General features: G+C 41.5%; 1 protein-coding gene across 18 annotated transcripts in view; it reads right to left on the minus strand.

The window, feature by feature from the left end:
• The window catches only part of OSBPL1A (oxysterol binding protein like 1A), a 78,085-nt gene that overhangs the window by 19,549 nt on the left and 41,508 nt on the right, over window positions 1-17,028 (minus strand). For 14 of the 18 annotated variants that reach the window (XM_040547870.1, XM_040547868.1, XM_040547869.1 and 11 more), the window contains 2 exons: window positions 9,231-9,393; window positions 1,040-1,196 (listed from right to left, as the gene is read on the minus strand). In XM_040547870.1, the coding sequence (XP_040403804.1) occupies window positions 1,040-1,196; window positions 9,231-9,393 (320 nt within the window). Of the gene's footprint in view, window positions 1-1,039; window positions 1,197-9,230; window positions 9,394-9,662; window positions 9,682-10,057; window positions 10,077-14,647; window positions 14,965-17,028 lie in introns of those variants that run through there. The other 4 variants (XM_040547879.1, XM_040547875.1, XM_040547885.1 and 1 more) reach the window with 4 other exon arrangements.

Raw genomic sequence — 17,028 nt, forward strand, 5'->3', positions numbered from 1 at the left:
AATGTAATTCAGATGTTCACCTTCACCTAGTGCTTCCCCACCCTAAACTTCCTGTGCTAATTAGGAAAGGCACTTAACCAAGGCCATGAACACCACCCTGCTAACAGCACAACAGTGCAGAGCAGCACGCTTAGTCAGCTGCTTTACATTACCTTCCCTAACCACACTGCTACTCCACCCAAGCCCTCCTTTGCCTTAGTCTGCCTGCTACGGGAGGGACATGCGTTCAGAGGTTGAACCTTGAGACATCAAGTCTCTGACATTGCCACATGCTTTGACAGTCGCTGCAATTTAGCTAGTTAAGATCCCAAGTGATTAAAGCACGACTCGCTTGCTTTTGTAAAATTAAATTTTAATTCCCTGTTTTTACTGAGATCTGGTGTCCTCATCGTCGTTGTGTGTGTCCAAACCACTCCCAAATGAGACTTTCTGAAGCATGCTGAAGTCTGACTTTATCTGTAGCACAAACATCATGTTGCCCCTTCACTGAAACTTGAGAATCATGGTGTCTATTACATCTCATTAACTCTAGACCTATTGTTCTCTTTTATAGGCAAGGAAACAAACAAAAATGGATCATTTGACAACACAAAATAAGCACATAAAACATAGATGAGACTTCTAGAATAAGACTCCCTTTGTTCGCATTTGAGTTTCTGATGGCAGGCTAGCAATATTTTTCATTCATTCCTAATACCGACAGAAGGATCAAATGACTGGAAATTAAAGAGGCAATGGGAGGCATTAAAGATACATGAAGGAATTAAAATCCACATAGACTTCAATAAGATCTACTCATTTTTACACAGCACATTCTATTTTATTTTTACTTGTTCAGAGTTGATCATCAAAAAGCAAGATGCAAAGGAAAACACTAGCTGTGAAAAAACATTCTTCATAAAATCTTAGAACGACTACTTTCCAACCATCCCTAGCAAACCTTTAGAAGTTTTCCACAATTAAGTTTTCAGAGATTCTTGTGGTCTTTCACTTGCTGTTAACGCATACTGTAATACCTTAAGAACAGGCAACATCCTACCTGTGTTTTTTGATTCCGTTAGACATGGACTCTCCGCTGCCACAGACCTTTTCTTCAGACATGCTTGAAGTTATTGTGTCTTTTGAATCCATGCTGTCCTCTAGCGAGTACGCTGTAGTTGTTTCAAACCCACTTAATGATTTTTCAGATTCTGAATCTGCAAAAGAACAGGTGCATGTTAATGAATCTACCGCCGGTGCTGGACTTCAGTCACTAACAGATCTTCTCTCCTTGTACAAAACTGAAACCTAAGTCGGCTCCTGTGTCCTGATGACAGCATCCACTTGGGAAGCAACTAGTACTGTCACAGATCGCTGCGGCTCTATGTCTAGATATAGACTAAAGAATACAGTAGATTAAAAATCCTGTAACCAACAGAGCCCAAACCTGATGTTTTCATTAAACTGAAGCTACTACAACTTGCTTAGGACAAATGCCAGTGTCACAAAGATGCCAGTAGCTTACCTAACAGTTAATTCAACAGTCAAGTACTGATGGCTCCTCCTGTGCAAGATTTCGGTTTGGTCAAAATTCTTAGACACTCGGTGTTTTTCAGAAGCCTTCACTTCCCAACTCACTGAACAAGTAACAAAAACCAAAAGGAGGTATTGTACACAATACACTAGCCACGCAAGTCCCAGCAAAGTCTAAATGATAAGCTCATCAATCAATAAGATAAACATTGTACTCTGGAAGGTAGGTTAATAGTACAATCCACATCACAGCTACAACTGAGAATATCAACAACACCTTACTTCCAACCAGCGTCTTGGTCAGATAGTGCTTAACCAGCTCGTGAGAACAGATCGTCTTGGCCTAAATTCAAGGGTAAAAATCTCCTGGCACAAAGTCTCAATGTGGCTGAGGCTGGAAAGGACCTCTGGACATCATGTAGTCTAACCCCCTGCTCAAGCAGGGTCAGCAAGAGCGCATTGCACAGGATCATGTCCAGGTAAGTTTTGAATATCTCCAAAGAGGTCCCAAACCTCTGGGCAACCTATGCCAGTACCCTGCTACTCTCACAGTGAAGATTTTCCTCATGTTCAGCTGGAACTTCCGGGGTTTCAGTTTGTGCCCATTGCCTCTTATTCTGTTGCTGGGCACCACCAAAAAACAGTCTGGCCCCATCCTCCTGACATAGTCCCTTAAGATATTTCTATACATCGGTAAGATCCTCTCTCAGTCTTCTCTTCTCCAATCTGGACAGGCTCAGATCGCTCAGCCTTTCCCCATAAGAGAAGTGCTCCACTCCCCTAAATCATTTTCATAGCCCTCTGCTGGACTTGCTCCAGTATCTCCGTGTCCCTCTTGTACCAGGGAGCCCAGCACTGGACCCAGCACTTCAGGTGTGGCCTCAGCAGGGCTGAGCAGAGGGGCAGGATCACCTCCCTCCACCTGCTGGCAACACTCTTCCAAATACACCCCAGGACACCATTGGCCTTCTTGGCCACCAGGGCACACTGCTGGCTCATGGTCAGCCTGCTGTCCACCAGGACCCCCAGGTCCTTCTCCGCAGAGCTGCTCTCCACCAGGTCAGCCCCCAGCCTGTAGTGGTGCTTGGGGTTATTCCTCCCTAGGCGCAGGGCCCTGCACTTGCCTTTGTTGAACTTGATGAGGTTCCTCACCACCCAACTCTCCAGCCTGTCCAGGACCCTCTGTATGGCCCCACAGCACTCTGGGCTATTTGCCACTCCTCTCAGTTTTGTATCACCAGCGAACTTGCTGAGGAGGAACTGTGTCCCTTTCTTCCAGGTCAACTCTCTTTCAAACTTGACGAGTTTGTCAAAGGATTATCCAATTGCAAGTCCCAAGAAGCAAGGGAACAGCTCATGACAAGTGAAGATGCACCAATTTCTGTCTCATTTAGGAAGCCCTTTAGCAGAAACCAGGTACAACAACGAATGGTAGACAGCCTAATGCAAGCCTCATCTTCCGAAAAAAGCAAACCCAAACTGTCGCAGACACCATTTCTGCTCTGCACTTCCTTCAGCATATGTTACTGCTCTTGGCTGCAAATACCCAGAGAAACAATCACAAAATTAGTCACTCTCATACACTGATTCTAATTCAAAACCAGCAATCAAAAGCCACTGAAGTAGTAGCCCATCCAAACCAGTATCTCAGCCACAGTCGTCCATTGCCAGGGACTGTCTCGTTTTCTCTTAAAAAGCAATCCCAGTAGCTTCTCCATAACATGTCAATTATATATTGCTTTGGTGAAGGGGACAGTGACAGGAGGACTTTCTACTATATCCAGACCACAGAAGTGTCAAGAAAGGGACAAAATCCTGATTAATAGATGTACTATGCCACAACATCTCCATCCGCTAGAGAGGGTGAGATCTAGAAACATAAAGGAGATCTTTGCTTTCGTTAAAAACATCCATCTCTATCCTCATCAAGTCAGTGCTGAAATGAAGCCAGTTGCTAGGGAATGAAAAGAAGTGCCAGCTGGTGCTGAGGATATGCTAAAAAAGTGGACTGGCACTCCACAAAACCTTCTCACAAGTTTCCCCAAATTTGTCGGTCTAGTTACATGCCAATTTATGACGTAACGTATCAAAGCATTAGTTGGGTGGGTACTGTTTATAAAAAGTAGGATAAGCAGATGATTTTTTTTTTTTTTTAACCTGTGGGCAACTGTTACATGAATACAGATTTCTTCAGAGACCAGAAGCCTGGGTAGTCAGAAAAACACTGCTGCATATCCAAATAGCACAGGGGAAAAGACACGCTAGCAGTGTAACACAACTTGGCCCTCACCATCCTGACCACCTCATACAGCCAACACATAACAAGCCATAAATCCCTTTAAGGTAAGGATTCTATTTAAGTAGCTGCTTAACTGTGCCAACAGTTATTGTGACAGGGAAGGCATGAAACAAGGACCAAACCCCGTAACACAACAGAGGAGTCTGCCTGCCATAAGGCTCCTTTACACCATCAGGGGCTGTCTTGTGTTCAGCTGAGCATCACGACAACATTCCCCACAACTCCCTCGATGTGAATTTCTGCAACAGATCTAGGACCCCTGAGGTGGAAAGAGCAGAATAGGTAAGCTTCACCAGAACCACTGATCATCCTGGTATGCCTCTCAGCATAATGAGAGCTTTTAAAGACTACACGTGCTCAGTTCTCCAAATGCTGGCCGTATGGAGATAATTATGCTGAAGTGACTGAGCTCAGCACCTGCAAACCTCTCCAGAGCTGGACAACGACCAGCCTTCTCCAGGGCACATGGCTTACTTAATCAAAAATAATAATAATAAAAAAAAAGCATGCAGTACAATGAAGAATGGTAAAACCAGAATGAAACCAGACACTGTTAGAAGAAATTCACTCTCTATAGATGCTCCTCCCATTTCTCTGAGAAAGGGCTCTCACTGAGAAAGCATGTCTACAACAGCTCCTGACATTAAATAGCTCAATCACCAATCCCTAAAACCTCAACTACCTCTTTGGGAAAACGAGCTTAACAAGCCTTGAGAGTTTGTTTAGGTGTCAGAGTGAACAAAGCCGGTACTGTATCACAAGCCTGATCAACAGGCAACTCAAACTAAATTTTTCCCTATGTACTTAGAGCTAACTCTTTTCTGAATTAAGATTAGCATACTCCCCCGTTACTGTAAAAAAAGGATTTATATTCACAAGTTGCTACAGAGCAGCTGTCAAACAGATGACTAGGAGAAAATGAGATTTTATTCTAGTGAACTGAAGGGGGTGGGGGCCGAGGAGGGGGGAGACAGAATAAGATTCCCTATACAGAAGCCAAAATTTAAGTGATCTTTAAGACAAGAAAAGGCTGAAGATAAAGCTCTCCAGCCCAAAACCCAAAGAGTCAGGGTTACAGTAAAAACATCAGCTACCTTTTGCAAGAGTGGGACAACAAAAGCAATGATCACCTAAGTCAAGAGAAGGTCATCTCCTATTGCAACGACTGGTCTGTCTCCAGTTTCCAACACAAAGATTGGTCAACGTATTAGAGCAATAAATACACCTTCAAAAGGTATTGTTTATCCACTGGCAAGGTTGTGTTTCAGTTCTGACCAGGTAGTTCCCACCCTCTCTCTGAGATGCTTGGATTTGTTCTTTTAACTATCTTTAAGGCAAGAAGCCCATAGGCCAACAACAATATTCTCGCAGAGGTGGAACTTTTTTGGTTCACATTCAAATATAGCATTTCACAAAATACCCTAAATATGGAAGGGAAGAGCTGTAAGTTCCCATGCCTTTTTTGTATGACTTTTAAGTGAGCTGATAACTAGAAACAAACTAAGAAGTGAACAAAAGCACCAGAACTAATCTACCACTTCTAGCAGAGCAGCATTTAAGTACAGTATTTATGAACACAGCACCCATGAGTAGCACGTAACAGCTGAAGCTGTACTATGGCAGGTTAGGTTTAATATAATCTACATATGCCTGCAGCTAAATAATTGCATTTATAGTAAGATCACATCTGTGTAAAACTGTCCATGCACACTTCAAAGCACACAAAAGCTTTGTTTACAAAACAAAACAAAAAACCCTCTTGGATAAAACCTTTTACAAAGAAACATCAAGACAGTTGTAAGCTCTTCCTAAATTGGGTCTTGGATTTGCAGATAATAAGAGACAAGGCAAAATCAAGTACCTACACCCCATAATTCTTGACCTGCTTAGCCATTTTGCAGCATTGTAGATGACTGCATTTGTATTTTGACTTCAAATGCTTCCTGAGGCTTGTGTACTTGAAACTGATAACATCTCCAGCTCTCCAGAAGATGCCACTGGTCTTTGTAAATTTTGCCACTTGTTCAGTGCATCTTCCCTTCCATGATGCCTCCCTTGCTCCACTCTGCTTTAAATGTAGGAGAGTTTGGCACATGTTAACCATTCAAACCTGCAGCCAAAAGCTCAGGCGCTTCACGTGCTACTAACATTTCCACCACTCCCAGGATGAGAAGATGAGAGCACCAGGAAGCACTGTTAAATGACCTATTACTAACAGAGTTCAGGTTAACAACACACTTAATTTTGCTGGTTTTAAACACTGGAGATCATGCTTTTGTAATACAGAATAACTCCCAGTTCCTGTAGGTTCTTCCTTTCATGTTCAGTATCTACTGCCCTCCCACTGCAGGGGATTCAGGATTTACTGTAACAGCCAGAAAGCATTGATAGCAGCATATCACTTAAAATTAAAAAGAGAGAATAAAAAAAAAAAAAAAAAGGAAGACTTCAGCAAATAAACTACTACAATAAGCAGTCTTCCCAAATTATAAACATCTTCTTCACCCCAGTTTTGGGAAAGAAGTAGGGCATTTCTGTAACAGCGCTCACAATTCCACAATACCCACAAACAGAAATAGACAACACAGACTGATCAGTGACCAGTTTAGTCTATGCCAACATTAGCAAATAGCATGCCTCAGCTGGAGCAGATTTGTACACCAAGCAGATGGTGCTGAGGACTTGGCACTTGAACTAGTTACATTTCTGTTGGTTTTCTCCTCAGATTATCTCTACTCTCCTACTATGGATCGAATGTCTAATAGGAACTGAACTGTATCTTCTGATTCACCTTCATTCAAGAGCCCAATTCATGCATTCAGATTGCTCTGCAGCATGAATCAGAGCATGGTCAATGGGGACAAGATGCTGCTGCTGTGAATATGCTCTTTCTATTACATCTCATGTTCAAAAACATGTTTGGAAATTCTTGCGTTGCTCCGAATTGTCACAGCTAGTGATACTTTTGTTGAGAGTAAACAAGCAGAAGTGTCTAAAGCACATAAAACATTTTGAAAAAAAAGAAAAAAGCGGCAGCGGCTCCTTCTTTCAACTTGTCAAGTCAAAGCTAAGGATTCTTCAGCTCAAAGTGCAAGCTGAGTTATGCAACACTCTCACTTCTGTAAACTCACTCCTACAGTGAAAATTTAAAAATTCAGAGAACTATAACTAGGCAAAAACATAACTGGAAAAAGATGGTGTACTAACAGAAAAAATACTCTCCAAGTAGTGATATTTTGCCATTGATAGACATTATAACCTGTCACGGCACCCTGTTAAAATACATTGGTGTTTGCTGAATCTCTCCTGCAGACTAGTAAGATGATTTGTGAACATGCCCATTTATCCAAAATAAACAGACATTTGCAAAACAGATTTAGCAAAATCTTCGAAAACCCAAAGTCTGAGTATTTTAGATTTCTAAAAATTTTTGGCTTGTGACAATTGGGTCCATTGTTCTCTGTTAGGAAAATATCACCCTATCCCCTCTCTCATTAGCCCAAGAAAGGAGACCCACATTCCCAAACTCTGAGCCAGTGTCATGTGTCCCCTGACCCCTCTGCTCTCACTACGTTGTTGCACTACAGTCCTTCTAGCTGAAACTCCACAGACATGGCAGAAAAGCATTATCAGGATCCCAGTGATTAGCTTAAAAAAAAAACACAAACAAATGAAAAAACAAAAGCACCCACAACACGCTTTGTATCACACCCACAAACATCTAATTCCTTTTGTGCTCATGGCAGAAGTCGTAACATGCATCCAGCAGCCAGGAAACTATGTCACATCTGCCTTTCTCTAGCCCACAAAATCAGAGTGCCCTTCCCCCAGACACGTGCCCTCAAAGGCAGAGAGGACCCAAATCACTGCAAAGCACCGAATGTGAGCAGCCTAGAGAAGAGAATCTAACGCAAGTCTGATGAAGTTGACAGACAGTCAAGAAAGTGAGCATGTCCTGGAAAATTATTGAAATTGCAATCAAGATGAATTATGTCATGTAACTCTCTCCTTTGGGAGAGAGAATTAGCATATGTTACACTGAGCACATATATATATGTATACATATAAATAAAAATTTCACAGCTACTTGACTCGGTGTGATTTGTTTGCAGCTTCAAGAGGCAGAAACACCACCTCTCTCAACCAGACAAGCACCTTTGTCACGTTCATTCAAGAAAAGGACTTAGGAGAGGTATAGAACAACAGATCTCTAAAGCTGAGAGTTCTCTCGTACACGCAAAGCAGGTCTGGCTGCAGAGACTACATTCCAGCAGCACCATATAAACAAGTATTCTCTGCTTTGTTACAACAAGCAAAGAGCCTGAGGCCTTTCAGCACAATTATTCATTGGGTTCTAGTTGAAGAACCTGTTTCTAGAGTTCTTCAATCTCTTCCCCTTGCCGATGATTTAAATTTGTTACTATGCCTAGGAGTAGTCTTTTGTTGATCCACTGTGTTCCTGTGCTATACTTGAGATACTCTTGAGAACTTGACCACAGAATCCACTTTGCCTGTTTTTATTCTCTGCTTAGGTAAGTCGTGCACAACAGAACAGTCATCGAGGAGACTGGGAGTGCTGCTTTTCCTCATCTGTCAGAATCATCAGACAGCTGAATTTGGAGAAAAGTAACCCCAAACATACTTCCTTGTAAAGTATGCCAAACTAATTATCTACTACATTTAGACTATGTTCACCCTTCAGATTTTCCAGATCCTTCTTAGTTGTAGTCAGCTTTGCATTGTGGGATTACCCAATTAGAGCTATTACTGAGCTCCACTATGTACAGCCTCTACACCAACTCATACTGTAACCATCTTCATGCAATTCAGAGTTTTCCAAAATCACTACCTGCATGTTCTGCGAACAAAAATATGAAAGATTCTAAACTGAAGAGCAGACAGTGGCCAGAAAAGATATTTCAGGAATACACAAAATATTTTGTTTCATCCTTTTCTTCCACCTGTGACACCTAAGGTATACAAAAGTGAAATAAAACAAGCCTTTCTTAAATTCATTATCCATCAAAACCAGTGTTTTTTACACACATCTTAAGAAAAAACAAGCACCACCATGAAGAATGCAAGTCATAAGGCTTCCAGATACAGTTACATCTCCCAAAATAGGAGTCTTAAGTTTTGCTATTTTAAAAAAGGGCGTAGACACCCAAGCAGTCAGACCTTTTATGACTGTCCTAAGTTTTGTAGCTTTCTGTCACACTCAGATGAAATGATACAATTCTACAGGTGAAATTGGGCAAGATTTTAGAGGCCCACTCATAAAGCACATGAAGCATTCTCCTCAAAAACAGTTCCACGTTAGAAAGACAAAGATTTCACTTAAAGTGAGACAGTTCCCCCCATCCCTTCAATGCGATCACCATGCTGGCTACACACTTGCATTCTGGACATAATTACTTACCTGAAACAGCATCATAGAACTGCTCTTCACTGATGATGCTGAGAGGAGGAGATCCCTTAACCAGAGACTGCTCTAGTTCATGGTGTTCAGTAGCTAGCGTCTCTAATGCTTCTGACAAGATCTTGTTTTTCTCCTGCTCATGCTCCAGTTTCAAATTCCTCACCTATAAGTAGATACATGTATGAATAAAATCTCATCTCTCCAAAGAATGCGTAGCTGAAAGCTATTCAGAAAATAGACTCAAATAAATAACTGGTTCGAAGGCAAACAGCTGGAACTGAGGCCACACTGATTAATGAGAATATTACAGCATGTCTGCGACCACGATATGGCTGTTACTCATCGTTTCTCAGTAAATGAGAAATCTTGTCAGGTAAGATCTGATATTATAAATCAAAAATCCACAAGCAAATTCAAACCAGATAATTGTACTTTAAAACTCAGGGGAAACGTTTACAACTCAGACAACCTTAAATATGGAGTTACAGTGATCAGTTTCCACATGCACCAAACTCCTTGTACTAGTCTGCTCTAATTTGGGCCAAGAAGAATCATCTGAATTGAATTACAAAGCAAATGGCAATGCCAGCTACAAATAACTGCAACTGAACTGTGAGCCGAAAATGTTTAACCCTGAGGATTGGAGAAGGAGGTTAAAGCAGAGACTCCTCTACTAACTGATTTAACTTCCATATAAACAGCTCTCCACCCTCCCCCCCCTCCCCCCCAAAACAGTTTACAGAGGAGCCAGAAGCTGACGAGGAAAGAAGACCAGCCACCAGATGGTGAAAGGTTTGTTGTTTTTTTAAGCCCACACATGTAATCACCATCAGAGAGGAGAATATCTGCATATTGAGTCCAGGACTAGTAACAGGAGAGCAACATGTCCTTCCTATTTCCTCCTCTTTTTTTTTTTTTTTTTTTTTCCCCTGCTGGTGCTTCCTGTCTCCTCCTCCTCCTCCTCTCAGGGGAAGGAGGAGAGCTCATAGAATATCCTGAGTTGGAAGGGACCCACAAGGATCATTGGGTCCAACTCCTGGCTCCACACAGGACCACCCAAAAATCAGACCATGTGCCTGAGAGCAGTGTCCAAACGCTCCTTGAACTCCAGCAGCTCGATGCCATGACCCTGGGGAGCCTGTCCCAGTGCCCGACCACCCTCTGGGTGCAGAACCTTTCCCTAACACCCAGCCTGACCCTCCCCTGTCCCAGCTCCGTGCCATTCCCTCGGGTCCTGTCGCTGTCCCCAGAGAGCAGAGCTCAGCACCTGCCCCTCTGCTCCCCTCGTGAGGGAGCTGCAGGCCGCCATGAGGCCTCCCCTCAGCCTGCTCTGCTCTGGGCTGAGCAAACCAAGGGACCTCAGCTGCTCCTCGTATGTCTTCCCCTCCAGACCCTTCACCATCTTCGTAGCCCTCCTTTGGATGCTCTCTAGTAGTTTTAGGGCCACTCTTCCTCTCATCTCCAAACCACTTGCTCTCTTCCTTTCTCTTCCTCTCTCCCTTCTTGTACCTGTTTAAAAAAACTTCCAAGCATCCCCAGCCATTGCCTCGTACTCCAACTTACTCTCAAGGTCAGGTTGCAACTCTAACTCCCCCTCCACCACCAACATGCACAGACGTGACACTCTTGGAACAATTACAGGGACAACTTACACATGTTCCTAAGCAACTTGCACATATACCAACATTACCTTTTTGAATCTAATTTAAGAATCATTTGTATGTCCCTATCTGGTTACTTTTTAATTACAAAAGCTCCGCTTTGGAGGCTTCAGCCCCCTCATTTGTAACCACCACTCAAACAGTGTATTCAGAGTTGGGCACAAATGAGGAGGTGAGAATTCATGGGCTAGAAAGGAAATACCAGAGCAGATTTGCCACTTCCAAAGAAGAGTTTCTATTTTGGCAGTAATGTATCCTCTGGAGAAAGACTTATGGAAGAGATGTTCACCCCCTCAGTTGTGCCAAAGAGTAGATCAGCTGGTTTTGCTGCCAGGCTCTGAGTGTAGAGGGGTAGTCCAATTAAATGATAATTAAAGAGTATAAAATTGGGTTGCTAATTGAAAGCAATAAAATCAGTAAGTCACCTACTACCTAATAGTTTTACCTTGAACGAAATGGAAAAAAAAATCTGGACTAGTTATTGTCACCTTCATTTAAAGTTCACTGTGGAGGTTCCAGTGAAAACATTTACTGCAGTGTTTCATAGAAGTCAGATGTGCTGCTGCAGGGGTTACATTTAGTAAGCAGGTTCTGCAGGGGCTACATCTGTATGCTATCAAACAGTTAAGGAACTGCCCATTTACAGAAACAGCATTAATATTTCCCTCTCCTGAGAGAGATAGCGTGAAGCACTGATATAAAGTGGTGCTTTTCATTATCATTGAACAGCAACAGAAGGAAACCAGTTACTGAAATGGCATTTACATATATTTTTTTTTAGGTGTAAGAGTTAGATGCTCTCATCCTTAAATGTTTTGTTTTGATAGACGATTTGAGTAATTTGATTATTTATTTAAAACTTTAATTTCAACATTACTGGAAAGAAATGGAAAGAAAATCAAAGTATATCTAACAAAACCCAGACAACCCTTTTTTTGCTTCCACAATAAGCATGGTAGTGTGACTAAAGCAACCAACAGATATAAGCTTAAGACCAAAAAAAAAAAAAAAGTCCTTTATTTTAAGTTTCCTCTGTCCTGTTGTAATAGAGAACTATTCGGGATTTCAGAAGGTATACTGAAAACAAATTACCTTTTTGGAAAATAATTAGCCAGCTTTATAGAAAGGTTCACTTTTCTGTGTACTTCCAGACTTCCTAGCTGCCAAATGCTTACTAGTATAGCAGTTATACGCTACTAGTAGGTAATGAAAAAGCCTTTCCATCTGTTGCATAAGCAATACAACATTAGCCAGAAGCTAGGGAAAAAGAAAACATGAAATTTGTTGCTTGCAGTTTAGGGGTGTGCACAGTAAGAGTTTACTCTCACAGCTCTGAAGGTAGTGGTTTGAAAGTGATGCCCTTAAGCACCAAATCAGTTCAACAGTGTTAATGTGAGAAGTGAGGAAAAAAAAGTGGTCTTACTACCATTATTTGACTAATTTCACTTGTAGAAAAACAACGCTTTCAGAGACAGAACTAGCACAGCCTTCATGTAATCTACTTAAAAATGCAGGTATCACCGGAGAAATAATCGTTTAAAATACACATATTATTACTTATTTTTATAAACATAAAACAGCTTTAAGTGATACCACCATTTTGTCATCTTGCCTATTATTGATCAGCTGTATGTCTTTAAATCTTCCTGCGGTAATTTGACCATGAAGTTAGGATTTTTATTTTTTTTTTCCAAAACTACACAATCCATGCTTCTAAGCTTAAGAAGAAAGATGCAAGCAGATCTGTGGTATTTTCAAAGCATATGTTTATTTAAAACCATAACTAACTGAGCTATATGTTTTCCCAAAGCGTAAGTAGTAGTTTGTTCTTATGCATGTTTTTCCCCATACCCTGTTTTTTTGATTCACAAGACTTGGCTAATACTAAAGTTCTGAGATGAATGCTTCCATCTTCCTGCTGGCTACTCTACCACCATTTTTGGAGGTGATACTTCAGCTTTATCCCCTTTCCCACCCCAGTTTTTAATTCCCTATCCTGACTTTCCTCAGTGTCCCAACACACAAACAACTGCAAGGTTACAGAAGGAACATCCAGAGTAGTTCTTAAAATGCTTATTAACACAAAATCTTTAGCATTTATCTGTAAAGTGGAGAACTTTCAGAAGAATTTGCATTTCAGTATATTAAACTGGATTCAGAGCAAAGTTTTTTTGTGGAATATCATCTGATTTTGTGAAGTTGCATTAGCAAGTACTTCACTGCATTTTACACACAGTGATAAAAATATTTAAATAAAAATAAGGTAGTAAATATTACCACAAACTGCTGCAGGTGTCAGTGTATACGCAGCCCTGGAAATTCAGTTCAAGCATATCCAGAAAAATATCAGAAGAGACATGCTAATGACAGCCTGTGTAAGGCACAGCTTGTGATACAGCCATGGTTTTTGTACCTTTTGTAGTTTTGCCTGAGCTGAGAGAGAGACAGATGGCAGTTCGCATCACACTGGGTTCAGCTCCTCATCCTCCAGCTATGGAATGGCTGTCATGTTTCTGATCCCTGCTGCTGATCCCCGGCAACGCCAATGCCAGCACTGTAAGCTCTCAGAGCTTCGTAGGGACAGCAGCACAGAGCGCTCCAGTGGGACCAGCATGAGGCCAGCCGAATTCTCAGTGTTCAACTGGTCAGGCTCCGTACCCTACCCTTGTCGGGAGCTATTTTGTACAACAGCAAGTGCAGTTGATCAAGAAGGTTGGGCTTGTGCTTGCCCTGTTAGACAATGACAGTTGACATCAGCTTTGTTTTCATCTCTAAAGGAAATTTTATAGTGAAGCATCATATTTGCAATTGCTGATGGAAAACTTCTAGCTTTGTCTCACAGAAATAAACACACACTCAATCATTAACCTTGCAGCTACAAACACAACTATAGCCTGATACACTGACACAGAACCACCGAGACAAGATTTCAGTATCTAGGTCAGCACTGCAATTTATTGTTATTATTTTTTAAATACATCTCCAACTGGAGAGATCTGATACCCAAGTTCTGGTAACTGGTTTCACTTCTGGTTTAGCTGAAGGAGAGTCCACCCTGTAGACAGTCAAGTTCTTCAGGCTGTAAGTGCTGAATTGTGGATTTTAGTAGTAGAATCTAGTTATTGTAGCAATCAGGCCTCTATTATTATTTTTACAGGAAAGCAACAGGCTGTTTGCAAATACTTCTATTGCCTTTCCATGCTACTAGAAATCTTGCTAAGCCCAAGAGCATGACTTTAAATCAACTCTTTCACTGCATGTTTCTGGCAGAATGGTCACGTGCCTATTCCAAAATATCAAATAGCTTATCTGTGTGTCACAAACACCAGTCCCATTCCTTTCCATATCTTCAGCTAACATGAGGTAGGTGGGAGACCAGAAACGTGCCTGTGACCACTACTTTTCTTCCCTTTTTTTAAAGGCTGAAGTCTTGAAGTATATCTGTGTAGCCTGTAACCAAGGCTTCTCTGTCCATCCTGAAGACATCTCAGTACAATACACAAAATACTTGCTTTGTGTGGTGCTAGATGCTTTTAATTTAAATTGAGGCCCAACAACAGTGGCACTTTTGTACAGTAGGAAAGGGTCACACCACTGTACGCCCAGATAATAAATGATTATCTCAGCAACATGCTATTGCAGCTGCAAGTAAACCCTCTAAAGACAACAGACAGCAAGCAAAGCACAGAACAATTCTCACAGTATGTAGGGCTACCTGCCTTTACCATTAAAACAGTAAATTAAAACACAGCATACCTTAGCTCTAGGTTCTCCTGGACTGAAAGAGAGAAAACGCAGACTTCACAACACCACAGGATGATTTAGTTAAATTTTACATTCAAAAAACCACCCAACTTCAGTGCTAGGAATAAGAATGTCCAAAATATGCAGACTTTCGAGTTGTGTAGGAAGGAAGAACCACCTCTTTCACATAGCAACCACCAGGGGATCCGAAGCCAGACTGCCGAGTGTCAGTACACTGCGTACCACTTCTGCTCTGCCATAAGCTGACTGCAGGAAAGCCGCCTATGACACTGTCTTACTGATGTCTCTGGTGGCTCAGAAGTGGAGCTTTGTCTTCAGAATGAATGGCTTTGTCCATTTGCCCCAGAAACTCCATCCTCCCCAAAACGTCACCACGTATGGGACATCTATCATGAAGCACAGGCACACAAGGATTCAAGTTTTCAGTAGCAAGCTAAAGGCTAGTCTAATATCTGGCTGAAAATTTAACATTTAAGCAAACAATTTGAAAAATGCTGCTGCAGCAGAACCGTTAGCTTTCAGTAGACACCTCTTGACATTCAAAAATGCAGTCCTACTTTCTGTAACAAAGTAAATGCCAAGCAAACCTGCAATCTGTTTCATGCTACACCTATTTATATGCAACTGTTAGTTTCCAAAATCAGCTACTCCAACACAACACACGCGGTATCCTGAAAGACCTAAGCTAGTGGACAAAGCTGTGCCTTGAAACTCGTTAGACTATAGAAAACTATTCACAAGAAGTGCTGGGAATTAAAAATGAGGATTCTTTCCCTTGTTCTGTGATCTTCATACCAAATGAACCCCCCCTACAAAAACCTGACGCTGACAGAGCAAACTACCACCTCAATGCAGTTTGTGGTATGTACACTGTTTGTCTATTCTAACAGACAAGCTCACAATTGCAGTTTTGCTGTTAGTACAATACTGTCCCTATTGCTAGCGCCTCCATGCATAAGCCAGTTCTTTGTGATGACCAGTTTAAACTAGTCCTGAGTAAAGCTGTTATTACGTTACATCTGATGTGGAGTGAGAATACATGATTTCAAGAGTCAGGTCTGCCTCTGCATCTTGGAGAAAACCTGTTTTTTCATTTCATCAAGGAAGAAATCTAAAGACTTAGAATAACCTCCCCAAGGCATATCTATTTAAAAACTGGAACAGTTCTATATATTTTGTTAGCTAGCTTTGAAGCATGCTATTACAGCACTGTAATTCTACAGGACTCGTTTCTGTGAAAAAGTGTTTTTCAGACTTTCCGCTACCTACAGTGGGACTCAGTTGTTGCCTAAGCAGCTACTGAAGTGGAAACTGAAACCAGTTACTTTCATCTGGAGTTCTTGTAGTTTAAAACATGCTTGAGCCTTAACAGAGGACATTTTCCAGAAAGAAAAAAGAAAAAAAGCTTGATTTTTACCTCTGCTTGTGGGACTTAACCCTCATTAAGCACAAATTAGTAGTATACTATACAAAAATGCATAGTACTGCTTTTCTCCTACCCTCTCTCACTAATTCCCACCCCCCTGCCCCCACCCCCCAAAAAAACAACGATAATGTAAACATGCCCAAGTACAGTATTTGAGTTACCAGAGAAAAGGCTCAAGTGCATTATGAATACTCTTATGACACATCATAAAACTGCAAATGTGACAGCTCACATTGGGAACACTTTGTTGTTTTTTTCCTTTAACAGATCCAAACAGTTTCATGAATACATCACTAGATTCCTACGGCCCTAAAACACGTAAACATTTTCTACAAAACCTTCTGAGTTCCTATCTGTTTACACACAGGCCCTTCCACAGAGTACCCCTGCTGACTCACTACTCCCAGTCACCATCAGCCACAGGGAACTTGTGACAAACATACGCTACCTTAACATATGTTAAGATGTCATATCCTAACCCCCCATCTCCTGGAGTAAAGTAGCTCTTGTAAACTTGGTCATAGCCTTTGCTCACCCCAGGGTGCAGAGAACTGAATAAAAACGTCATGCTTTACTTCAACCATTGCTTTTTGCTTAGGTTCTCTCTCTGTGCTATAAGCTTACCATTTACCTGGCTTTTAGAGATCCATCAGATCTCTAGCTAAATATAGAAAAGTCAGGTAGCACTTGCCAGTGACTTGAACTACTGCTAGTGCAATTACTGAAATGCAAAACGAGACTTGAAGGGTTAATCAAAGAGATACTGAACTCTCTGATGATTGGTAAAGGGTTACTTACTGTATCACAAGACATCACTAGCCTTCACCACAGAAGTCTGGCCAGCTGAGTCTACAGCTACAGCATCTTATTGAGGTCATCAACTTCAAAAGAAAAAACCCCAGATGCTACCATAACATTTTGCTCTCTTTCAGAGTCATATACAGGC

Source organism: Cygnus olor, chromosome 2, assembly GCF_009769625.2.
Source record: "Cygnus olor isolate bCygOlo1 chromosome 2, bCygOlo1.pri.v2, whole genome shotgun sequence".
Taxonomy (NCBI): Eukaryota; Metazoa; Chordata; class Aves; order Anseriformes; family Anatidae; genus Cygnus; species Cygnus olor.